We start from the raw sequence: 27,320 nt of genomic DNA on the forward strand, positions 1-27,320 counted from the left end.
TTAATGATAAACGGACATGGCGCGTTTTGCCCTGCCTAGACATGTTTATTAAAAATCGTTCAAAATAACAGAAAAAATAATTCAATAAGGAAATTTTTCGTTGTGTGATGATTGTCAAGGCTATTGTTCATCATTGGAACAGATGCCAGGTAAATGTTTTGCTGATAGATGCCGCAAATCCTTACGAGAAAAGTTGAAAAATTGCAAGAAAAGCACCAAAAAAAATTTGTTTTCGTTTTTGGTCAAATTTACGCAATGTAGTAAACTTAGAAGGCCCACAAATGTTTATAAACGCATAAAAGTGTAAATCGAACGAACTGGCATATTCAGAAATGTTGAACAATGATTGTTTAGTGAAATACTGATGGTGGCGCATCTTGTCCCGACTGCGCATTTTATACCCAGTTCCCCTATGTACGATCCCAATGCAATCCAGCGGATTCTTTATCCCGTGGAGAGCTTCCAGAGCAACTTTTAGAGAACGAGCAGTGGTGGACAGGCCCAGTCGCACTACACAAAATGGAATCGATTGAAGAACCGACATTTGAGATTCTTGCAATCGAAAGTCTGCCTGAAATACGGAAAGTGAAACACACGCTGATAATGGCTCCAAAGCAACAACCATTTGATTTGTCACGTCTAAGCAACTTTAACCGATTAAATCGAGCATGGGGCTACGTGTTAAGGTTCATTGCCAACAAATGTACCAAGACAAAGAATTATGAGCCACTTACAGCAGAAGAGCTTTCCAGAGCATCCCGCATAATTTGCAGATTAGTTCAGAACCAAGCATTCGGCGATCTTAAAAAAGAATTGTCATCAGGTTCTATGAAACGAAATAACTACTCAAGTTTGGCACCATTTATCGACGAAGACGGATTGATTCGAGTTGGAGGTAGATTGAAATATTCTGACATTCCTTATGACGGTAAGCATCAAATCCTTATGCCAGAAAAGCATCCTATAACGGAAATGATAGTTCGTCATCTGCACGAGAAGCACTTCCATGTCGGGCACAGTGGCCTGCTCTCGTTCGTGCGCCAGTCTTTCTGGCCAATCAAAGCTAAGGCAGTCATCAAGAAAGTCATTGGAAGCTGCTATCGCTGTTTTAAATGTAAACCTCCACAACTGCAGCAACACATGGGCAATTTACCAAGCTATCGTGTCACGCCAGCCCCACCTTTCAGCCGTACAGGTGTCGATTTTGCTGGTCCGTTTGTTCTCAGGGAAGGAGGACGAAAGCCGAAATACTACAACTCCTACGTCGCAGTATTCGTATGTATGACAACCAAGGCACTGCATTTCGAACTCGTGACAGATATGCGGACGGAAACTTTTATCGCTGCCCTTCAACGTTTTAATGGTCGTCGTGGTTTTCCGTGTGATATGTACTCGGATAACGGAACAACGTTTGTGGGAGCGAACCACGAACTTGCAGCCTTGCGAAAATTATTTGAAGATCAACTCCACCAAAGAAAATTAAAGGACTACTGTAGTTCTGAAGGCGTAACATGGCATTTTATTCCGCCAAGAAGTCCTCACTTTGGAGGCATCTGGGAGGCTGGAGTAAAATCGATGAAATATCTGATGAAACGTGTTGTTGGCGAAACGCGTTTAACCTACGAAGAAATGTATACATTCCTGGTTCAAGCAGAGGCAATCCTCAATTCACGTCCGTTGTCACCGTACTCGGATAATCCTAACGATTTTTGCGCTTTGACTCCATCACATTTTTTGACTGGACGATCCTCAAAGGCATTACCGGAACCAAGTTACGACGATCTCAAGGTTGGAAGACTATCAAGGTGGCAGCACATTCAAATGATGCGTGACCATTTTTGGAAAAAGTGGTCAGCCGACTACTTGCATACACTCCAGACACGTCATAAATGGAAGGGCCGTGTGTTGGAAATCCATGAAGGCGCATTGGTTCTTCTACGAGACGAGAATATCCCACCACAACAATGGAAATTAGGTCGAATCATCTCAACGCATCCTGGCAAGGACGGCATCGTCAGGGTGGTAACAGTTCGTACAGCCAAAGGTGAATACCAGCGTGCTGTAACAAAGGTTTGCCTGCTTCCTGATGTTGACTCTGTCGACTCAACGGGGGGAGTATGAATAAATAAAAAAGTGATGATACAGTCCACATTTCTTACAGTGCACTTTGTGCTATAAATTTGCTATAACATCCACACCATCTACACACATACTTTTGTTACCATATCAGTTGAAATAGAACTCTCGTTAAGATCACACGCGCGTCTTTTTACTCGTCACCAAACCATCCGAAAATCCACTATCCAAACCAGTGCATTTATCCTAAATCTACAGTTTGCTAAATCTGTAACATGCAATCATCATAGATATGTTTCCAGTGAAGTTAACAGGGTAACATAAGATAGAAGAGAATGTTCATATTTTTTAATTCCGCTCCCATAAAAGGAGGACCGATCGAGGTAAGAAGCAAGCTAAAGCTAAAACTTAAGTCAGCGAAAGATTCTTTTAATCATACAAATTTAAAATGTCGCCCTTAGGAATTTTCTAGCAATCGTTTGCGTACACCGGGAAAGCAAAACAAGACAAACTTTCGCTCACTCCAGCCAGTCTGATAGAAATAGATTGCATCTCACTCATTCGTTTGGAAACTAAAGGCAATGGAAGCGAACAGCAAATTCAAAAGCTGGCTGAAATTCGTGCTGCATCCCACTCGCTCTAATGCAAAATCAACACCCAAACTCGGCAGCGCTTCTTTCGCATATTCCTTTCCAACAGAGAACAAACGTCATCACCTCCTGCTGATGCACAGTGATCTATAATAAAAAACAAACTTGGTCAAAATATTATTTTTGATTTCACATGAAACTGCAAACAATAAAAATTCAAGTTAGTATTCCAACATTGCAGTGCAATAATTTTTTTTAAATAAACATAATATTTAGAGTGTCATAATTTGAGCTTTATAACAATTTCTTTCAAAGCGACACATATGCAGCAAATCAAATTAAATCAAAATACGTTAAACCTCATTTCCAAATGTGGAATTTTTTGGGTGTGGATATAGTAACTTCAACATTGAGATCCAAGATATCAATTCGGATTCGGATCCGGTAAATTAATTTATTGAGAGGTAAATTTTATTGAGAAGAAAAGTTCTCGAAATTTACCATAAAAGAGCAGCTCAAATTGTAGCATTATAATTCCAACTAAGATGCCAAATAAGCTTGAGTCGACTTGAGAGATAAATGAATTAATTTTAGTCCAAAATACATTCATGATATTTTAAATTTATTTCAATCATTCATTTTACTTTTGACCGGCTTTTCAATTTCCAGACCACTGTGCACCGTCGGCCGACAAACGGCCGCCGGCTGCCGGCTGCCGACTGCCTGCTGATGTCGTTTTCACACATACATACATACTTCTATTTGTGGAATTTCATGCCAAGATTAGGCAAAAAAAAATGTTTATATTTTCTTAAACTCTAGATAAAAATGCACGTAGCTTGGACTAAATAATAATTTTATATTTTTTGCCATGTTTCGCTGTAACCAACGGTGATTTTAAATGATTTTTCCGTGAAGAGGTGTGTTTTCAAAATCAATCCGAAGTTGGCAGATGCACTAGCAAGGTAGGTTCATTTAAGATTTTTTCCGAAGATCATAATTTTATTTGCAGTTTGTCATGTGAAAAAAATTTATTTCGTGGTCATTTGAATTCAATTGTGAACAAATGCTATGCAGAATGTTGCAATATGCGATTTTATGTTATAATTAATTTTTTTTCAGTTTTTGGCGTATGTTCGACATCAAAAACACCAAAATGCATTTTGGCAGGCCAAGATAAGGAGCATGCCAAATTAAGGCTCACTTACCCTATATGAAAAAAAATGATTGCGATTTTCTATGAACTGTTTACAAAGACGCCTAAGTAATATTGGAATGCTGGATAACATAATTAGATAATTGAATTAGTTATTAAAGTCACTTAAGAAAAATTTGTTGTTATAATTCTTGAATTGAGATTCAAGAAGCTCACAAGTAGAACATTTCTTGGCTCAATAAAGATATTATGGTGAAAATCATTGATCACAACAATCAAATTTTTTTAAACGCCACTGCAGTATATCACATTAAAACGATGTGTGTCAGGTAATCAGTGCCATTTAATAATTCCACCTTAATTTGGATTTGACATTCGCTACGCTACATATTTAATTAGATAAGTGACACTCTACATTTATTCCATAATCAACAGATCATTGCATCACTTCTATATTAGAAGCTATTGGAAGTCAAACCTATTGAATTACTTCAAGAACGGACGTGACATTATTTTGGAAAACTTTAGGCGGAATGCGAAATTTGTTCGGACCTTAATATAGACACTTCAAGTTCGGAAAACTTTGTAAACGAGCTCTGTTAGCATAGCAACATCAAGGGTCTGAAGAAAACAAACATTTCCGTACCAATAATTGCAGTCGTAAAACATGCAGGAAGCAGCCGAATGAAAAGAGTGAAACTGGTCTAGGGACAACATAACGTCTGCATTGCAAAAACTTCAACCATTTCATTATTATTTTTTTTTTTTGATAATCCATAATATAACTTTGCCGGCTAGGAAATGTCAAATGTCAATATATTATTATGCGAAGCATACTAAATTGGATTTGGCATTTCATGATTCACTGCAAAATTTGTGCGACCGGTCAAATCGGTGTTAATTCATTAATTTTGCCTACAACTAACAGCTTGTTAGTTAAGATTTTTAAGGATATTTGTGACTGCAAAATACGTCACAAAATCCAACTTTCAATGATACAGACAATATATTATGGCATTAAATACAGAATTTCCCGAATATTCATGTCAAATGGATACTTTTACTGGATTTGAACAACTACCAATGCGTTTGTCATTCAACATGTTACCCTGTTTCAGGCTGGGGCTCGATTTTCGGCAATCACACTGAAGTTCTGTTGCATTTGGAAAATATCGAGCGTGTTAGGCTTAAACATCATTGACTTAAATGAATTCAAGCAGATCTACAATCACCTCCAACTATAATTTGAAATATTAGATGCAGTCAGACATCCTTAAACATGGTTAAAATATCGTTAACCTTAAAAAATGCATTCCACTGACAAAGTTTTGGCGAATCAAAGATCATTCAACCTCGCAATACATATCGTCAGACCCGCGCTACTTGATTCAGTTTACTCCAAGTTATTTCCCAGATTATAAAACAATAACAGAATTATCGATGTACGAAAGAACATATACGTACCAAGTTTAACTATTTTTGATCGCGTAAGAAAATAGATGATTCACCTGTTCACGAAAATCTTGCAAAACGCACAATTCAGCGGAAGCGAACAAAATAAAAATGAATTCTTTTATGTTTGCAAGAAAATCTTCCTACATGTTGTTTTCCAGACATTTTGATTATAGAAGATCTGTCTGTGCAATCAAACGATTCATTCTGGCGGGGGGAGTATGTTAAGTTTTATATTTAATATCAATCATAGTAACCCATAGAATCATTCAAACTATAATGCCAACGTGGTTCATTGCTCGTGTTTGGTCTCATAGCTCTCTTCTTCCTTAACCAGTGACCAGTCAAGACGTTTTAAGTGCGAACAAATGTAATGGATCATCTGAACTCAAATCATACATGCATTTCAGTTTTCTAACTCCTAAGATTTTAAGTAAAAACCGGTTTGTTTTTAAGTATGTTCAAATTTAACAGGATTATTAGCATGTTTCCTTTAAAACTCTTTTTAGAAAGGGAAGATATAAACTGATTTTTTCAATCGATATTTTTGAAATTTTTTGTCGGATTGTTAATCACAATTATTTTTGTTGTAACCATATATTTTTTAATTAAAAACTAAAAAAAATGCTATGTCCCCTAATTATAGACTTTTTCAGTGTGTTCCTAATGTTGGACATAGTCAAAGTTTTCCAAAGTATAAAGAGTGATACGGTCTAAATTTGGTCAAGGGAAACGCGTGGAAATCGGTGAAATCGTTTATTAAAAAAATCAAATTAAATTTCTTTTTCAAGTTTAATTAGTATCGAGTTCAGGAAAAATATTCAGTTAGGCTTCCGCTTTTCCAAATCCGAATTGCCGGGCCTTACGCTTAACCCTTGCCATCAGATTTTGTACAGCCACCTTGTCCACCTTCTTCGCGGCAGAAAGCCAGTTTGCCTTGAACCGCTGCTCGTCCTTAGCAGTTTTTTTGGTCTTCTTTAGGTTCCGCTTGACAATAGCCCAGTATTTCTCAATTGGGCGGAGCTCTGGCGTGTTGGAAGGGTTCTTGTCCTTGAGAACCACCTGCACGTTGTTGGCGGCGTACCACTCCATGGCATTTTTGCCGTAATGGCAAGATGCCAAATCCGGCCAAAACACACCCAAAATTCAGCCTCTGTGCCAATGGCGTGTAGTCAATTACATAGCATCATCGGTACAAGAAGATAACGCGACCGGTGCTGATTCGCTTTGCTCCCACCGGCATTAACCTCCCAAGTTAACCGAATTGCGTATGTCTGAAAGAAACAAAATAAAAACGAATTCACGTCCCTCCCGATCGTATCACAAGACGAAGAAGGATAGAAATAAATACCGGCCAACACCAGGCAGCCAGCGAACCGAGCACTGTGCGTGTGTAGCAAAAGCAACAACAAACATATTCCTTCAATTCAATCTGCCGGCAAACGCGTGTGTAGCACAAGCAACAACAAAAATATTTCTTCAATTCAATCCGCCGGCAAACAACCACGGCCAAGCTGTGCGTGTGTATGTAGTAAAAGCAACAAAAAAAACATTGCTTCAATTCACCGGCAAACAATTACCGGCCAAGCTGCCCGGCTTTAGCAGCTGTGTATATGTAGCGTGTGTATGTAATAGCAGGCAGTAAGCAAAGCACAGTTCTCATTCAATGGGTTTCCCGTTCCCCTTCCCGTTTCCATCCAAAACAAAGGAATACCTTGAAAGGAGGCCAAACGCCGGGAATCCTCCGTCGTGCGTTATTTTTTTGTGATTGATCGGTGGCAGAAAGCCTATGACAAATAGCCCTCGTCTTGCATGAAGTTCAAATAGTACACTGGTTAAGATGTCGGACTGGCAAGACGATGTAATTGGTGATTTGAGTTCGAATCTTCCAACGGCGCTGTGGTTGTTATTTTTATTTTCTTGTTTCTGGGATGGATTATCCAATAGGAACGAAATCCCATTAAATGTTTTTCTTGTTTTGCTTGAATGTAGTGGTCATGAATAATATTGGTTGGAAGCCGAGTCCTTATGCCAGTTACGGTTTTTCAAACATATCATCTTCGGCACAGTGCACATTTCAGAGCATTATCGGCACAGAGATTTGCTAAAAAGGCATTGGATTTCTGCAACCTCTTCTATGGGTGCAGTACGGAACAACCTTGTTTCTTCAGGAAAGGCAGCAGACGTTTATTCAAACACTCTTTCACGTAAATTTCTTGGTTGACAGTCCCGGAAGCTATGAAAATACTGCTTTTCAAGCTACAGGTACAGATGGCTTGCCAAACCAGATATTTCTTCGCGAACTTTGACAGTTTCATGTGCTAGAAAATATCTGCTACCTTTCCCCTTCCTTTTGCCGTATAAAACTCCTGTCCCGGAAGCTGCTTGTAGTCGGCTTTGACGTAGGTTTCGTCGTCCATTACCACGCAGTCAAACTTCGTCAGCATCGTCGTGTGCAGCCTCCGGGATCGCGCTTTGGCCGTCGTATTTTGTTTATCATCGCGATTTGGAGTCATTACATTCTTGTAAGTCGATAGTCCGGCTCGTTTTTTGGCTCGATGCACGGTTGTAGACGATACACCCAGCTTATTTGCGGCATCTCGGAGAGAGAGGGCTGGGTTTCGCTTGAAACTTTCGATTTCCCCCCGAACCAGACTTCCAGACTGTCGACAAACGTTCCCCAAACACTTTAATTACATTTGTAACGGTTGATTTGGCAACTTTTAGCGATTTTGCCAGCTTTGTGTGCGAGTAGCTCGAATTTTCGCGATGCGCGAGCAAAATTTTGATATGCTGTTCTTCTTCCTTGGACGGCATTTTGACAACTGACACACCTTCAAAATGAGGGGTGTTCAGGTTTTTTAAATGCAAAATTGAAAGAAATACGTCAAGTTGATATTGACCAAGTTTTGACCGTATCACCCTTTACGTCCGTCTTCTGTTGCTTAAGGGGGGGGGGGGGGGGGGGGGGTAGGGTCTAACGGGTATAAAAAAACACCATTTTCATGATTTTTTTCTAGAGCTATCGTTCAAACAAATGTATTCAAATTTTTTGCACTATACAAAGCATTGTTAAAAGAACATTTAGTAATTTTTTCGTAGAAAAATATTGAAAAATGAGCCGGTGACGCAGCACTTTCGAGGATGCCTTTTAGAAAACAGGATTTGCGGTGGACACTGTATCTCAGCACAAAATCATCTGAAGTCAAAAAATCAGAGCAAAATATTTTCAATAGATGTTTTTCTGGACCCCAACGTTTTTATTTAACTTAAAAATATTTTTATGAAATTTTTGTGACTGTTTGAAGTAAAAACTACGATTTTTCACTTAAAAATCCGCCATTTTTCACCTATAAAATCTCCCCAAAGTAAAAAAATCAAAAAATAAAAACGTTGGGGTCTGGTATTTCATATGTAGAAAATATGTTCCAAATTTGAAAAGAATCGGATAAGTAGTTTTCAAATGACGATGTCCACGGATTTTAAAAATGTGCTTTCGAGAAAAACGCGTTTGAAGTTTCTGCTCTTGCTTTCTCGCAGTATTAGATAGGAGGAGATAAAGGCCTATAACTTCTACAGTTTTGCTTCAATTGACTTGAAAATTTGACACAACATTCTTGAAATGTTTTACAAAAAGAAAATAAAAAAATAAAAAAATCGATTTTTTGAAAGTGTTAGACCCTACCCCCCCCTTAACCCAATAGCAATTGCAATTTTTTTCACCAAAACGATGTTTTGAGAGAAAGCCTTAAGAATTAAGTATACCGAATTATAAAAAAGGAAGCTTTAAGCTTCTGCAGTCAGATTCTCTCTTCATAATGATACTTTAAAAAGGTATTCATCAATATAAGCGTTCTCAGCATATCCACAAGCTATCATAACAAGCTTCAGAAGCAATCGCTAGCTCTTTGTTTTCCAATTAGCAGAAAAGTTTCGCAGGCATTCTTCCGAGGAAACTGGCGGTGTGTGGGGAACCTTCCATATCATTCCATAATCACTTCCCATCCAGTAAAGCAAACAGACTCTCAATCACGTTCAGCCAATGTTGTGGGTGCGTTGTTGTTCTATACCTATTTGCTGCTAGACTTTTCCGATCCATCTCATTGCGCCCTGGAGGCACTTGACTTGGCGAAGCTGGAGAGGACTTGATCTTTCATTACCTCCCCGAAATTATATGGAAACGTCAGTAATGATAGTGCAAGTTTTCAGCCCGATCGAATCCAACCAACAAGCGGTAGCTCTCAGAAGTGTTATGGCGAGCTCTAATTGAACGAGAATCGAGCGTATTTACTCTATCCGATCGATGCATAATTATCTATTGACATTAAAATATCGTTAGTTGCTGGAACCTGAAACTATTATGGAAGTAGGAAATGCATACCATCTGAAATTCTTAACTTTAAAATGCAAATAAGAAATTCTTAAATATATGCTCCACTTTTCCGTGAGTCGAGATCTCAACCTAGAAAGATTGTTCTAATATATTTCATTAGTAAAACACGCCTGATTGCAATGATTGATTGAATTTTTTGGATACATTCTGTATATGAACAACAACAAAACGAGAGACATCGTGCAAAAATTATTTGATCTCTAACTGGTAAGCATGTTCTCATACTCTGTTGCTTGTTGTTGATTCCTAGAATTGATTCCCCGCAGCCAAAAAAACCGAATTGACGCAATCTTCAGATCACAACATCGCGGATTCATATCTACATATCTGCAGGACAGGATGGAAGCTGAATTCTTCGGAGGCCGGTTCAAGTTTTGGCAAACTCTTGCCCCGCACAGTCCGTGTACTGTTCATGCTTACTTCATCAAGCAGCTCCTAGAACTTCAATCGAGGATAAAGGAGCGGAAAGTTGATATTTTGATCACGGACGTGCGAAAACACTACGAGGTTATCAGGGTACTGACTGACGCCTACGAGTTCTATGTGTAAGGCATCGATCGCCGGGTTGAATCATTAATTTATTCCTCTCAATTAGGAGGTGCTTCGCGGAGATGCCCCTTCGAGGGTCCGGATACCGGATCTTAATTGAAAGCGTGAGTACCGACGACCGACTGGCAAAGGTTTTGCAGTTCATCGCATCATGAATGACGACGACGCTTTTCGTTCTTTTTGTGTTTTGTTGAATTGCTCGCTCGGTACTTTTCCGATGAAAATTGAACGATCAGCTAAGTTAGATGGGTTGGAACGGAATCGAGCACATTAAAATCGAACGTCATAGTGAAAACCCAAGAATTTATCGGGTACCTACCTCTACACGTTATTCAATTTCGTTTATCCCTGAATCCGGATTTTTATCCGGAACTATGCACGTATACGTCTTAAACAACTCGCTCATTATCGCAAATCAATGCTTTACAATTTGGGCTTTCGATAATCATTTCATAACGTCAGTGAGGGATGAATGACATCCTGGTGTTAAAATCCTTATGATCAAATAAATTTAAAAAAAATCATAACGTCAGTGAATAATATAAATAAAAATGGGTTTCAGATATGTGAATTTGTTTTGTGAGTATTTAGCTACACAATGCAGCTTGAAAATATTGATTTCAATACAGTTGAAACCCTTTTATTCAATATTTTATTCAGAAATCGGTGATAGACACGTATTATTGAAATCAAACGGCCATTGGAAAGAAATAGGAAGATATTTCGCATTTCTGTTTTAAAGAAGGGTGTTACTGAAGGACTTGTATATGCTGGGTGAGATCATTCCTTTTTATTGAAATTTATGCAAAAACCCGAGTTTAGAGAATGTGCCGGCTTGTTAGGATTTTTCCAGGACATTCTTTGATCATTTTTTCTCAAAGGTTTATCTGAAGTTTCTCTCCTGCAAATGAGTTACCATTATTGTGAAATTATTCATAACATAAATGCTCAAATGTCGACGTAATGAAAGTTTCTACAATGTTTCGTTCCATACAGTTCGATTACAGGGTTGTCAAACTTTCAGAAAAACGGCATCAAACTAACATTAAAAGTTTTTTTTTATCTTGTTTGAATGTTACATCCGAGTTGTGTGAACTTTTGTGAACTGGAAGTTGTGTAATGGTATAATTTACTACACTTTTTTTGCTTTTTTCATGAAATGACTCATTTATATGTAAAACTTGTTTTAAACATGGTTAAGCAGGTTTTCTTCACCAGGTCTTTTAATCTTCAGTCTATTTATTATTGGCTTGCGCTGTATGGAATAATAATCAAAAGTTTAATTTAACTATAATGTTTCTATTCTGAAATTAACAAAATCACGTAGAAAAACACGTACCTTATCCCAGGACCGTTGTAACAAGACAGCGATGGGATTGGCATAATCTACACGCAAAATAATTTTCACCTAAAAAATTAGTGACATCTGTAGTAAATTTTCGCCATACGTAATTTCATTTGAATTTTAAGTGGTGGGTCAAGTGAATTCACTTAAGTGACCGGTCAAGTGAATTACACTATGACGTTCGAGTGAAATTTATCTGAATTTCTAAGTAAGTTTCCAGTTAATTATTTCTCGCATTTTTAAAAGGAACATTTATAGAACACCACTTCGATTCCAAATACTTACATTACGCTTTCGCCATAGATTTATTGATTGGAAAATTCCATCGTAATCCCAAGGCAGATCGGTTACTGCGGATAGTGCGACTTCTAAATCTTCCCTGATGCAAACCAGAAAATCTGTCCAGTTCAACCCACAAGCTGAAACATGATAACACCTTTTCTTACATCACGTTTAATACAAAGATTTGGGAAAATCCAAATCCAGCATAAGCTTTAAACGCTGCTCTTTAGAATTAGCCATTTTGAACTCTGAAAAAAGAAATTACAACCCGACATTCACTTGAAATTCAAGTGATGGGGAAGTGAATATTTTTTCTCACTTTAAATTCAAGTGACGACTGAAGTGAATTTGAATGAATTCACTTGAAACTTAAGTGACTGCCAAGTGAAATGTATATGTCGCACTAGAATGGAAGAAAATCACAGTATCATGTGTATTTTAAGAGTGAATTTGGGTTCAGTGTATAGAAAACCATCTTGAAATCCAAGATGGTGGCTTACGCTTAACTTTAAAATGCTGTAATGACCAAAAATTGCAAGAAAACTCCTTCGATGGCTCAATGAGTAGAATTCGAAATTCGTACAAAAATAAAATCAATTACGAAAATGCAAGATAAAACCAGATGAAGCAAGACAATTCAAAGTCCCACGACAAAACTGGTTATGAAGTTAACTAGGAATAAAACAATATAAAACAAGAAACAGATAACAACTATATGAAACAAAGCAAAACAAGGCACAAATATATCAATCAGGTAAAACATGAAATACCACGGTTGAATTGGACATACAAAATTGAACATAATTAAAAACAGACAAAACTACATTAACTAAAATTAAAAAGTCAAATAAAGATCAAATACAGGGAACAAATTAAACCCAGCTCAAAAAAGAAACAATAATGAACTAGATAAAACTAAATAGAAAATATGATAAAAGAATTTTGAATTTGATGAAACACATGAAAGATTAAAAAAATAAAATAAAACAATACGAATCAAGGAAAACCATTACGAATATAAAACAAAAAATCACAAAATAAAATAACAAAATAAAATGAATATCAATTCAAGATGGTGGCATCCGTTCACTTTTATCTTGTCATGTATTGTAAATTGTTATGTTGTTTTATGTTCTTTAATGCTGATTTATTTTATTCTTTGTTTGCTCTGTTTTCTATAGATTCATTTTACGTTATTTTGTCTTGTTTGATGTGGATTTGTTCTATATTTTCATATTATATTGTGATTTTTCTTGTTTCATTTATATTGTTAACTGATAGTTTTTTGTCATTTTTTTCCTTTTTATCTTTCGGCGTCTTCTTTTAAGCTAGTTTGTCTATGTTCAATAATGTATTATCTCCTTTTGTATTGTGGATCACGTTTTCCTTTTTCAAACTTGAATTATTTTTTGATTTATTTCATCTTACCTAGTTAGGTCTTGTTTTACCTTATTTTGCCTTGCTATATTTTAGTAAATCCTGTTTTATCTAGTCTAATCTTGTTTTATCAGGCCTTCTCGCGTTTTGTCTAATGCTATCTTTTTATATCTTGTTTCATCTTGTTTTTCTTATTTTTTCTTGTTTTTTTTTTATCCAGGTTTGTCTTTTTTAAATTTTACTTAGGGCTTGCTGATCCTGTACGAACTCCGTTGCGCTTTTAACTTTTAATATTATGTTAATAGAAATATGTGTTTGTATGGTAATTTTCATGCATTTTCTCGACAATATTCGATGAAATATCAAACTATCAGATTGGCTATCAGATTGAAATAAAAAATAAAACAATGATTGGATGTCAAAAAGAGTGCATAGGGTAAAACTGTACAAGACGCACCAGCTAAGCATAATTGCCATTTACAGCGATACCGATCATTTAAGAGCCAAATTGAAAGTTGACGACGATTCAAGGATGAAATTTACGTATTATCGAAAAAAAAAATATGATAAAAACACGATTTTGACTATATTTTTGTAAAAAACTAAAACAGCCAGAAAACAAACCGCGGGGTAGAACGCCAAAACTAATGGACAGAACGCACCAAACAGGAAGGGTGGTAAGAAATAGAACAATTGATTATACGGAATGTAATTATTGAAACACCAAATTTTTAATTACATGTTCATCGTATTTTTGCAAACTAACTATACTTTGGCAAAAAATCATTTATTATTGCTTAATTTAACGAAAATTTTGCTTTTCAAAATTCACTTTATTATATCCTTATAGGTAAAACGCCTTCAGGTAGACAACGAACTTCAATTTCTTAACTGATATCGCGGCAAACATGGCGGCCGATAATTTTTTCGAGTCGAATATTGGTGCACCTTTTTAACTCGAACAAGGACAAAATATGTTATAACTATGCATTGTTATCGTAATTCGGGAGTCAGCAAATAAAAATAATGGCATTTTGTTTTGAAATTCGGGTTTTCTCAAAAGTTAACAGCATTCAAAATTTGAGCGTAAAACACGTGGTCTTGTGGGCATTCTGCCCCAATTTTCATATGATTGATTTTTGATAACATTTGTAGGAAGTTAATAAAATACATCAAAATATTTATAGTCTTCCGAAAGTGCACATGAGTGGTAAAACGATAAGCTGTAATTTGATCAGATTACGCAGGCTGTTTTACCATAAAACCTTATTTGTTATTTATAAAAAAATACAAGTTTCACGCTGATTCCATTAACTCTTCTATTTCTAAGAACTTAAGTAGATTTCGTGAACTTTTCATCTATTGAATGATGAAAAAGCTTGTTTGCTACAATAAAAATGAAGAAGAACATCATTCGAAGCCGTAGGTTAGTGTATATTTGAGAAATAATGACATGGGCCATCTTACTCCGCTGGTGCGTCTTGTACAGTTTTCCCCTACGTGATAATTTTTTTTATTTTCGGATAAATAATAACGGGTTTAAGCAAAAACATTAAAAAGTGTATATTAACTAACCATTTAAACAATTGAGCCATTCATAAACAATCAAACAATCAAACAATCAAACAATCAAACAATCAAACAATCAAACAATCAAACAATCAAACAATCAAACAATCAAACAATCAAACAATCAAACAATCAAACAATCAAACAATCAAACAATCAAACAATCAAACAATCAAACAATCAAACAATCAAACAATCAAACAATCAAACAATCAAACAATCAAACAATCAAACAATCAAACAATCAAACAATCAAACAATCAAACAATCAAACAATCAAACAATCAAACAATCAAACAATCAAACAATCAAACAATCAAACAATCAAACAATCAAACAATCAAACAATCAAACAATCAAACAATCAAACAATCAAACAATCAAACAATCAAACAATCAAACAATCAAACAATCAAACAATCAAACAATCAAACAATCAAACAATCAAACAATCAAACAATCAAACAATCAAACAATCGAACAATCAAACAATCAAACAATCAAACAATCAAACAATCAAACAATCAAACAATCAAACAATCAAACAATCAAACAATCAAACAATCAAACAATCGTTTTTGTACATTTCAGAAATCACATTGAAATTCAAAAATGAATCCCAAATTCAAATTTTGAATTAATGTTTAGAATTTAGATTCCAAATTAATATACAAAACACCGATTCAGCTCGTGAATAAGTTTCAGAATCAAATGAACACATTAGCGATCGCGAAAAAATTTAAGTCAAAAAGCACCTTTATTCGACATTCTATATCTCAGATACTACTGGATCAAATTCCAAAAATTTAGTATCTCTGAATTGCCGAAATCGGTGTGTTGATTTTTTTTATAATATAGTTCAACGATTAAATTTATAGCATTTGAGTGATGCTTCTGAATGTAACACATTCGCGCAAGAGGTAAAACGAGATATCTCGGCATGTGTTAAAATTATCAAATTGACAATTTAGTTGAGGAATGAAAATCATAAATGCATAATAGAATTTGATTTTATTCTGCAAGTTTTGTTTCATTAAAAACACTTGATTTTATCTGTAAAAAAAAATCTTCGACAGGTTTTTAAATGTGGAATCGATTTTTAATGAAAATATTTACTGATGTTGAAACATGTAATCTTCCCATGAACTATTAAACCGGAAATCCTTTTTTAATGGATTGATTAACACTAATCTTAAATCGTATATTTGGATCAAGTTTGGAAGAATCGGATTTGAATCACATTTTTTTTTATCAAATGATCCAATCTCAAAAGCTTGATAGATTAAGGTTATCTGATGTGAGCGTGGATAGATTGTATAAGAAATTGAAAGCTTTTTTGAGGAAAAAAACTAATTCTATATTCACCAATTCAAATAAGCCGCATTCGCCAGATTTTTTTTAAACAAATTAAAAAATTTAAACTATTCATGAAAGTAAGCTCCTGTTTTATTACGGCCTTGAGAAAATCGTGATAAAAATGTTAAAAGTTATGAAAATATTTCAAAAGTTTTCATAAAATGAAATACGAAAACCATTCAATGTAACAGAACTTAATTAAGAATTATCAAATAATATTTAATAAAAACCTGTTTGATTCATTTAATCCATGCATTGCTTGAAAATAAAAAAAAAACAAACCGAAGTAACACATTTTAAGCCAACAAGCATAAGGGGGTTTTATTATGGTTTTATTATATCATTCAATGTGCAGCTCGTTTTATGACGGTTTTATTATAGAAAAATGCTAATATTCTGGTTTCAACCATTTGTTTTCAGGTAGTTCTGAAAACGCTTATAAAGCTTTCACTAAACATATTGTTTCAGCTGTTTTAAAAGATTTATGAATGCTTTGTAAAAACTACAATGAAACAGAAAATTAGAAATTTGCTCCAAGCTTTCTTTTGCATGCTTTATTAGAACTCATAATCAATTATTAAATCGCCAAAAAACATAGTGACAGTTCTCGATCAAGATGTCAAAACAGGACACGCTCAGGTTAGATTGCACATACTTCAATTGGAATTCCCATTTTTACACATTTTTGATAAGCTATGTGTGTTGTTTTGAGTTAAAACAAAAAAAAAAATCAAAATCTTTGAAAAACTTCTCTTCTCTTTGAAAAACTAGTCTTCTACCGGACATGTTTTTAAGCAATTATTTACTACAAAAATATACTTTTGTAAATATTAGTTTCTCTACTGATTTGAAGAGTACCAATGTTATGATCACTAAACTACAGACAAACTAAACTATATAAGAACAAAATTAATGTACAACATATTCACGTGGTGAAAGAAATCATTTTATGTTGGTTTTCACTCATTTCCAAAAGTGTTTTCTATGACCGGACACTAGGAATTACTTCACCAAAGTTGTCACTAAGGGCACAAAAACTTAGCAAAATTACTGAAATCAATTGCACAGGTCTTGTAACAACGTGTTTTTCAATAATGTTTCTTCATTTCTTTTTTTTTTTTTTTTTTGATAAACCAGAATGAAACATTTGTTTCGAAAAAAAAACTATAGGAAAATTGTCTTTGACCGGACAGCAAAATTTAAACTTTCTCAGATGATCAACATCAACATCTTCTGCCAACCATTTGAGGGTGCTAAATATTGAAATAAAAGTTTCAAGTTGAAATCATGTTTAGTTTTGAATATTTTTCTGTCCGATCAAAGACAAATCGCATTTTTTTTAATTTTCATATTATTTCGATTGTAACGCCGATAGTTTTATAAGACTCCAAAAGCCCCTTATAAAACCAAAAATTTGTCTAGTAGTCTGCAATAAATCTTTAAATGTTACTTGGGCCGTTTTGTTATCTTATATCTACTGTAGTCGAAAGATTACTAACCAACGATGACAAGCCGTAAAAACTGACCACAATATAAATGCAAAATTGAGGCGAACGTATCCGAACTACTAGGCAAAAGCTTTCGATGCCTATCATTGTCATGCCTTTTCAGATTGAATTACCATATTTCTTACAAATTACTGAAAATCTAATGGAACATCCACAATATGGGTATAAGGTGGAAGGACTCAACGAGTAGAAATCGAATTTCTCTATCAGACGCCATGTTGAAATCCAAAATGGCGGGGTTTGCTTTACTCTAAAATGCTGTAAATGATTGTAAAACGCATAAATCAACCATAATTCAGACCCCATTTGTTTTTGGCAACATTCGACTTTGGCCACATCCGATTTTAGTAACATCTGATTTTTGCACATGTGCCCAAATCGAGCGGATTTCAGAAACAATAATACCTTATAGTTTTCGCTATAATAGGACCAATATAATTTAAACAACCACCAATCATGGCCGTAGGAACGGGGGGGATGGTTTGGGGCTAAACCCCCCCCCCCCCCTCCCTTCCATGAAGGTCCAAAAAAGCAAGCGAGGTATTCTACTCTACACTCAAAATTTTGAATTCATAATCAAATTATGATTATAGAGCAAAAATATTCAAAAGTAACTATTTGAACTAAAAATTAATACAAAAACCTCAAAAACCCATTTCAAGTTAAATATTCTACTACAGTTTTTCATAATTTTTTCACTTGTTCATAAAATATGGTTGTCAGATTTTTTTCAGCTCGTATCCGGGCTGTTTTATATAATAACCTGGAAAAATCCGGGTATTTGATTTCAAAATTGTCGACCAAATCCAGGAAAAACCGGGCAAATTTGGTCAAAACCTAGGAATTTCTCATCAAAGATCTAGAAAAAAAACTTTAAAAACCTTGCATGATAATTTTTTGAAACCTGCTGCAAGAAAATAATAACACAATTTGTTTTTTTTTTTATTTGAAGGAAGAAGGAGAAAAAACCCGGTCAAAATCTGGGCTTTTCCAATAAAATGTGGGCAACCGGGTCGGACTAGAATTTTCCCAAATTTTATTTTAAATATCCGGACCAATCCGGTTGAAACCGGGCCATTTGGCAACCTTATCATAGAAATTCTGGTCTGGATAATACATTTCAAATTAAACCCATTTTGGAGGTCCTGGTTCCATATTACTATACCCAAAATAGTATTTCTACATATTTTCGTATTTCTGATTTTGTATCAAGTTTAGGATTCTTGATTTTCAGTTCGAATGATCATAAGAAATTAGGAATGAAAAGCTGCTTTTAAATCCTTGTTCGAATTCGGTTTTGCATTTCATATCAAATTAGAATCTTGTTTTTTGAAAATCGAATGCATTTTCAATATGTTGATAAAAGTATATGAAAAAAGAAGAAATTTGTTTTATATTCAAGTTCGAATTTCTTAAACTTTATTCTAACACAAAATATAAACATTTTAACCATTCCAAAATTGAAAACCAGATTCTGATTTATCATTCGAAATTCACATTTGAAATCAGACTCACAAAACAGATTAAAAATAAATAATCAAAATAATGAATTAAGATTAAACCAGCACTACAGAATTTAAATAATAGATTCATGAATGAGGGCTTTAAGATTTGGTTCACGAAATTCTGATCTGGAATTAAGATTCAGAAATCGTATTTTTTTTGTACATTTCAGAAATCGTATAGAAATTCGGAAACAGATTCAAAGTTCAATTTTTCAATTCAGGTTTAAAATTCAGATTTAAAATTCAGAAAAAAAGATTTAGCTTGTAAATGAGTTTTTCGATCAACATAAAATTATGGAGAAATTCTAGAGAACGTAAACTAAAAAATTTGCTTGTCAAATCAATTTCCAGATTTCAAAGTTTTGAATCAGAATAAGTTTGTACACACAATTCAGCAGAAAATCACAAATATATAGTAGAATTTGAGTTATTTTTTTAAGTTTTTATTCATGCCAAATATCTCACATTATATTTTTAAGAATCATCCACAGGATTTTAAGTATGGAATTGATTCTTTATGAAAAAAATTTCCTGTTCCTCCATGTACCTGATCTGCACCTCAAAAATCTGCACATTTTTTTTCATTTTTCCGGTGTATTGTTTAACATTATTAATATTGCAGCTTTTTTTAAAGCCAAATTTCAAACTAAAATCATAAATTTAGTTCAAGTTTGCATCATGGAAATTTGATTCAAAAATTTTTTATCTCTTACTGTTTTTTTTTTTTTTGCAAAATTTTATTTATTTTCATCAAAGGTTAGAATCTTGGAATTTGCAAAAGAGTTTAAAAGATTATGGGCTTGTTTGATTTGAGTATAGAATAAGTTTTTTTCAAAAAGACATTGAAGGCTACCCTAAAAATAACTTATTTTATGCTCAAATCAAATAACTTTGATCTACCAGACTTTTGAACAAATTCAAAAATTTTAACCGATGAAAGCAAATTTCATATTTTGTTCCTAGAGGTTTCAGGAAAAAAACCGCTCACCCTTTAGGCTAAGGAGCACTTTTCTAAAGTTAGTTTTTTAAGGTTTTATTAATGACACTTTACCATCCTTGTGGCATTGGTGTTTTCTCTTAAGTTACATTTTCATACAAAAACTATAAACGAGTTCTTAAAAATGAATAATCATATAGTTACAAACATAATTTGTTTTAATTTTTTTATTCGTGTGTTGTTAGATAAAAAATCATAGGTAAAAATTAGTCACCAAAACCCCTTCCATCAGTCGGTTCTTCCTACGGCCCTGCCACCAATGATGTTTGTACGTTTTCTAATGGTGATAAAATACCACAACAAAAAGGCATTTTCAAAAAATGTAAAGTACTCAAAAATGAAAAAAAATGAAAATTCAATAAAATTAAAAAAATTTGCCATTCACAGCATTTCGAGTTCAGCGAATATCAACATCTTGGATTTCAAGATGGCGTCAGATATACGGATTCAATTTCTTCTAGTTTAGCCCTTTCACCCAATTTCAACATGGCGCCAGACAATGAAATTCGAACGCACTTTTGTCTTTGAAGAAATAATTCTCTGACTGAAAATCAACCACTAGATTATTTTACAGTCTTGCCATAATTATTTATAACTTTTTAGTGGAAATGTTCATAAATTTTTTCATGTATTTTTCCACTTGTTAAAAGTCTCCTCAGAGGTATTCAATGTGTGCGAAATTTGGTAAGGTTTCTCATTTTGATTAATGGATCAGTTTTAATGGGTTGAAGATGTAAAATTTAGGTTTTTGAAAATCCCAATATAACTAAGGGTTTACCAGAGCATACACGACAGTTTTTTTTTTATTTTATTTCAAACAAACTGCATTGATACACTGTAATGATGAAATTTTCCGAAATTTATTAATGGCCTTAAGTAAGATACAGAAAAATAATCTCTCGGTAAATACCCTAGTTTAGTTTACATCTTTGACCTTACGGCGACCGATATGAGAAGCATTATTGAAGAAAACAAATAAAACTATAAACAGTTGGCAAATCGCCATTCATCGCCCTATCATCCTATTGAATAGCCTATGCGTACCAGCTCGTATTTGCAAGCAGAGCAATATTATTGTTCAATGTCATTCACATGATGCCATCAACATCGTCGTTCAAAAGGGAACTGAGCAGCATTTCAAATCGTTTCTATTTTTTTGCTTGCTGCTAAAGTTCGCAGATATCGTTCACAACAAGTCTCACCCACTAACCTCTTCTGGAAAATGTACCCATCATCATCAATTCAGAAACCGGCAAAGATCAATCTGCTGCAGGGGTTTCACAGCATGGATTTAAGTATCCAGCTGCTGCCTAACTTTGTATGATCGCGCCATGCCACCCCACAGGTAGTTAAAGGCTCTTCTGCTTATGAATGAAACGTTTTGCGTCGCGTCCGTCGTCAACTAAAATTGAAACTGTGCTGAAGGAGTGCGATGGGTGAATCACCGAATGCTGCCGCTTGATTGCCCGCTTCCAATCTAATAGCGCTAAAATTAAGGTGAATGCGTGTCATAATCGACTAAAGCACTTCCATCGACACTTTACTGGAAGGAGAAAGACTAGAACAAACGGTGACACTAAGTTAATATATCAATTCGATGCACTCGTGACGAGGTTGACGCGAAATTTCGAAGACGCTTCATCCGACCGAATAGAACTTTGCTAGATTGAAGATGACGAGAGTTTGTCATTCTAAGTTTCCAAAGCAGAATTAGGATCCGATAAGTCCCTGTGCAGGCGGATCAAATTTTACTCGGCCACGCGTATTAAAACAGATGATGATGGGCTGTGATTTAGGTTTTTTTTTCTCTCTGCGCACAATAATGGCAATTTATTGAGGCTGACTGGATGGAGCAATAGAAGCAGCAGCAGCAGCAGGATGTCAGTTCAGTGCATTAACGTACGCGTCGAGATGCATCTCCAAGCGGCATCCAGCAGCAGTCATTACGGAGGCGGTCTAACTTGAATACTGGAAATAACTTAGAAACGATGTCTCGTTCTTGACCTATATGGAAGGTGTCTAATTGTTGTAGAACGAAACGATCTGTGTGGAACGAACTTCAGCATCCTGTTATTACTTCCTTTTGACACACTTGACAATTCAAAGTTAAGCATTGAGCAAATGGTATGGTTTATACAAATATAAACCATATTATTTTCTCAATTATCAATTTAAAAACGCCTAGTGTGTTAAACAAAAAGTAATATGTTATCTTATTTTGATCGCCGCTGGGATATATTCTTATCTAAGTTTGTGGCATATCGGCAAATTGAAAATCTAATTAGAGAGCAATTAAGACAGACATGAAAATTGATAGGTGGAAAGGTCAAAGCTAGAGCGCTTTGGGTAGAAGAAACGAATAGATGGTGAAACTGTGAGCTTAGGGCATTGTTTTTTATCGACAGCATGAAACTGCTTGTGTGATTCTTTACCCAGCACCTGCTGGCTGTTTGTAGTAAGTGACGAAGAAGCCACATTGCTACCCACAACCACAAGGTTGTGGGTAGCAATGTGGCTTCTTCGTCACTTACTACAAACAGCCAGCAGGTGCTGGGTAAAGAATCACACAAGCAGTTTCATGCTGTCGATAAAAAACAATGCCCTAAGCTCACAGTTTCACCATCTATTCGTTTCTTCTACCCAAAGCGCTCTAGCTTTGACCTTTCCACCTATCAATTTTCATGTCTGTCTTAATTGCTCTCTAATTAGATTTTCAATTTGCCGATATGCCACAAACTTAGATAAGAAAAAGTAATATGTAAACTCTCTAGCCTTACGGATAACTAAGTAATCTAAAATTAATTTTTGAAAAAATATTCTAGACAAAATAATATGAGTATACAATGACAACATGTAGGATTTGAAACCTTAAACTTAAACTGTACAGTGAACTGATGTGTCAAATCAACTTTGAGCAATGAGTACAGCACTGTATTGCCAAAATATATGCTAAGCTTTTGTTGTAAAATGCTATCGAAAGATTAAAATTCACAAAGATCTATTTTGTTTTTATCGAAACAAATCTGACAATGGAATTAACGTTACATAAAACGCTATAACGGTGTTGAATACGTGGAGGATGTCCTTTTATTTGATTTTTTTTTATCCGCTTTTTAGATAAAATAAAATAAGTTGCGTTATATAAATGTAAGTCAGTGTTTTACGTTTCAAACAACTGAAAAAATATGAACAGAAAGTAGACCAGGGATGAATCATTCGATTGGATTAGAATCCTAGAAAAAAAGAGAAAATAATTCACAGATAGTGTTGTCCGATTGCACAGCCGAGTCACATCTGAACAGGTTTGAATTATTATTTTCAGTTATGTACAAATTATCACTCCTCACTCCTCATGTTTAGAACTATGTACTAGTCGGCCTTATCGGTGTAAGTAATGTACATTTCAAGTTTATAAAATTCCATGGACGGGTAGAAAGTTCGAAAAAATGAAATATGGTGAAAATGAGCGTCAAGAATTTTATTTAGAAGAATTTTCATCTCCTATCAAATCACGCTTGGCCTACTAACATGTGGCTTTACTTTTACTTCTTAAAACAAAAAACTATCCTAAAATTAAACTAATTATAAAGAGAACGAATCTCTACGATGGAAGACTGCATCGACTTACATCTGAAGTTGGAGATGATTTTGTTGGCCATCTTTTCGATCGATTCAATGCCCGCAATCCGATGAAGATCTTCGGTGCTGTGCCAAGGTGGAAGTCGCAAAATCATTTTCAGAACCTTGTTCTGAATCCTCTGGGTGGCTTTTTTCCTCGTCGCGCAGCAGCTAGACCAAATCGGAACTGCATACATTATCGGTGGTCGGAACACCTGTTTATATATCACATCTTATTTCGCAGACACAACTTTTTTTTTTTTTTTTTTTTTAAATATGTCTTTATTAGTCTTTTAATCATTACATTTAAGTTACATTATTAAAGTTAAATTAAAGTGTTCAGATCAATTATGATCAGTTCAACTCTTTGATACAGTTAATTTTAAACATTGTTTATTTGATTTAAATTTGCTTAAGCAATAAATAATTTGATTTATAGGAGAATATCCTGTTGAGCAAAAAAAAATGTATAAACTTAATCCTAAATCCTAAAAAACTAACTTAATTGTAAAGAGAACGAATCTCTGCGATGGAAGACTGCATCGATTTGCCTCTGAAGTTGGAGATGATGTTGTTGGCCATCTCTCCGATCGATTCCATGCCTGCAATCCGATGAAGATCTTCGGTGCTGTGCCAAGGTGGAAGCCGCAAAATCATTTTCAGAACCTTGTTCTGAATCCTCTGGATGGCTCTCTTCCTCGTCGCGCAGCAGCTAGACCAAATCGGAACTGCGTACATTATCGCTGGTCGGAATACCTGTTTGTAGATTAACATCTTATTTCGCAGACACAACCTGGATTTCCTGTTGATGAGAGAATAAAGAGATTTAGTATATTTATTACACTTAGATTGAATATCTTCAATGTGATTTTTAAAAGTAAGATTCCGATCAAGTGTAAGTCCTAGGTACTTCACGTGATCAGACCATTCTAATGAAACCCCATTAAAAGTTATGGAATGATTTTCATTAGGTTTTAAAAATTGAGCTCTTGGCTTATGGGGAAATAAAATAAGTTGAGTTTTGGAAGCGTTAGGAGAAATTTTCCACATTTTCAAGTAATTCAAAAAGGAATTTAAATTTTGTTGCAATCTACTGCGTACCACCCGTAAATTTCGACCTTTTGCTGAAAGCAAAGTATCATCAGCAAATAATCTTCTACCTTTTCCTTCTGGTACATCAGGAAGATCAGAAGTAAAAATATTGTATAAGATTGGCCCAAGTATACTACCCTGAGGGACACCAGCTCTAATGGGTGTCCTTTCAGAGCATGAATTTTGATAGCTTACTTGTAAGGTTCGGCTAGTCAAATAATTTTGAATAATTTTGGTGAGATATACATGAAAATCAAATCGAGCTAATTTAGCTACTAAACCTTTGTGCCAAACACTGTCAAAAGCTTTTTCAATATCAAGAAGAGCAACACCAGTTGAATAACCTTCAGATTTGCTAGCGTTAATCATATTAGTTACACTCAAAAGTTGATGTGTAGTAGAATGTCCATGACGAAAACCAAATTGTTCATCAGGGAAAATAGAATTCTGATTAATGTGAATCATCATTCTATTCAAAATAACTCTCTCAAATAGTTTACTTAAAGAAGGGAGCAAACTAATTGGTCGATAACTTGAAGGCTCTGAAGCACTTTTCCCAGGTTTTAAAATTGGAGTTACTTTGGCATTTTTCCATTTATTTGGAAAATAAGCCAAGTGAAAACATTTATTGAAGATTTTAACTAAAAAATTTAAAGTGCTTTCAGGCAACTTTTTAATAAGAATATAGAAAATCCCATCTTCCCCTGGGGCTTTCATATTTTTAAATTTTTTGCAAATCAATTTAAGTTCATCAATATTTGTTTCATAAGAACTTTCAAATACATTTTGTTTAGAAAGAATATCATCAAATTCAAGGGAAATTTGAGCATCAATTGGACTTACAACGTTTAAATTAAAATCATGAGCAGACTCAAATTGTTGGGCTAATTTTTGAGCTTTTTCTGCATTCGTTAAAAGAAGTTTATCTCCGTCTTTCAAAGTAGGAATTGGCTTCTGAGGCTTTTTCAGAATTTTAGTTAATTTCCAAAATGGCTTTGAGTAGGGTTTTATGTCCTCTACTGCTTTGGCAAAATTTTCATTACGAATGAAATTTAAACGACGTTTGATCTCTTTTTGAAGGTCGCAATAAATTAATTTCAAATAAGGATCCCTAGTACGTTGATATTGGCGTCGACGAATGTTTTTCAGTCGTATCAAAAACTGAAGATCATCATCAATTAAAGGTTGATTAAATTTATGTTTAACTTTAGGTATTGAAGCGGCTTTAGCATTGACTATTGAAGTTGTCAAATTTTCTACAGCCAAATCAATATCTTCTATTGAATTCAGTGGAACGTTTACATCTAAATTACGTTCAATAAAATTCATATATCGCTCCCAGTTAGCCTTTTGAAAGTTAAAAGTTGATTTTAAAGGGTTTTCAATGGGACTTTGGGATAAAGAAAAAGTTACTGGAAGGTGGTCTGAATCGAGGTCCGCATGAGTAACTAATTGACTACAATGCTCGCCTAAATCCGTTAGAACCAAATCAATTGTGGAAGGATTTCTAATCGAAGAAAAACAAGTATGCCCATTAGGATATTCAACAGTATAATAACCTGCAGAGCAATCATTAAACAAAATATTCCCATTAGAATTTGATGAAATATTATTCCAAGATCGGTGTTTTGCATTAAAGTCACCAATAATAAAAAATTTAGATTTATTTCTGGTGAGTTTTTGTAAATCTCCCTTCAAAAAATTTTTCTGTTCACCGCTGCATTGAAAAGGCAAGTATGCGGCAACAATTATAATTTTCCCCATAGAAGTTTCTAATTCAATTCCAATTGTTTCTAAGACTTTTGTATTGAAAGAAGGAAGAAGTCTAAATTTGAGACGACTATTGATGACAATAGCTACACCCCCACCTTGTCGATCAAGTCGATCATTTCGTAAAATTTTAAAGAAAGCATTGCTTTTCAAGTTATTGTCTGGCTTTAAAAAAGTTTCAGTGATGGCAGCAATATGTATGTTTTGAGTTTTCAAAAATAAAAAGAATTCATCTTGGTTAGCCAGCAAAGATCTAGCGTTCCAATTCATGACATTTAAACATCTATTTGGATCCATGAGGGAATCGTAAAGTCATAATAATTTTGTTAGCATAATTAAAAGAAGTTTGGAAAGCTTCAAACATTGAATTTGCTTTCAACATAAGTTGCATCATTTCCATTAAATTTTGATGCAAAAATTTTAATTTTTCCTCAGTAATCTCACCCAAATCAACAAAATTGTTAGGATCAGAAAATGAAGGAGAAGAACAAGTATTTGAATTTCGGGGATTTTCCCAAGCCTTCGCATGAACGTTGAGACTTGGTTTTTTCCCATTTTTATTAGTTAAACCTGAAGGGGGAAACCCATTTTCAACCACCTCTGAGAACGATAAACAACGAGTCTGTGGCGCAGAATCAGCCCAGGTAACATTAAATTCACTTCGGGTATTACCCAGCCGTGATTC

General features: G+C 34.6%; 1 protein-coding gene across 1 annotated transcript in view; it reads left to right on the top strand.

Moving 5' to 3' along the window:
- Window positions 1–519: 519 nt before the first annotated feature.
- LOC129752681 (uncharacterized) overlaps window positions 520–27,320 on the top strand; it is a 34,168-nt gene continuing 7,367 nt past the window's right edge. The window contains exon 1 of the mRNA XM_055748449.1: window positions 520–2,070. Coding sequence (XP_055604424.1) covers window positions 520–2,070 — 1,551 coding nt within the window. The remainder of the gene's footprint in view (window positions 2,071–27,320) is intronic.

The sequence above is a fragment of the Uranotaenia lowii genome, chromosome 3, assembly GCF_029784155.1.
Source record: "Uranotaenia lowii strain MFRU-FL chromosome 3, ASM2978415v1, whole genome shotgun sequence".
Taxonomy (NCBI): Eukaryota; Metazoa; Arthropoda; class Insecta; order Diptera; family Culicidae; genus Uranotaenia; species Uranotaenia lowii.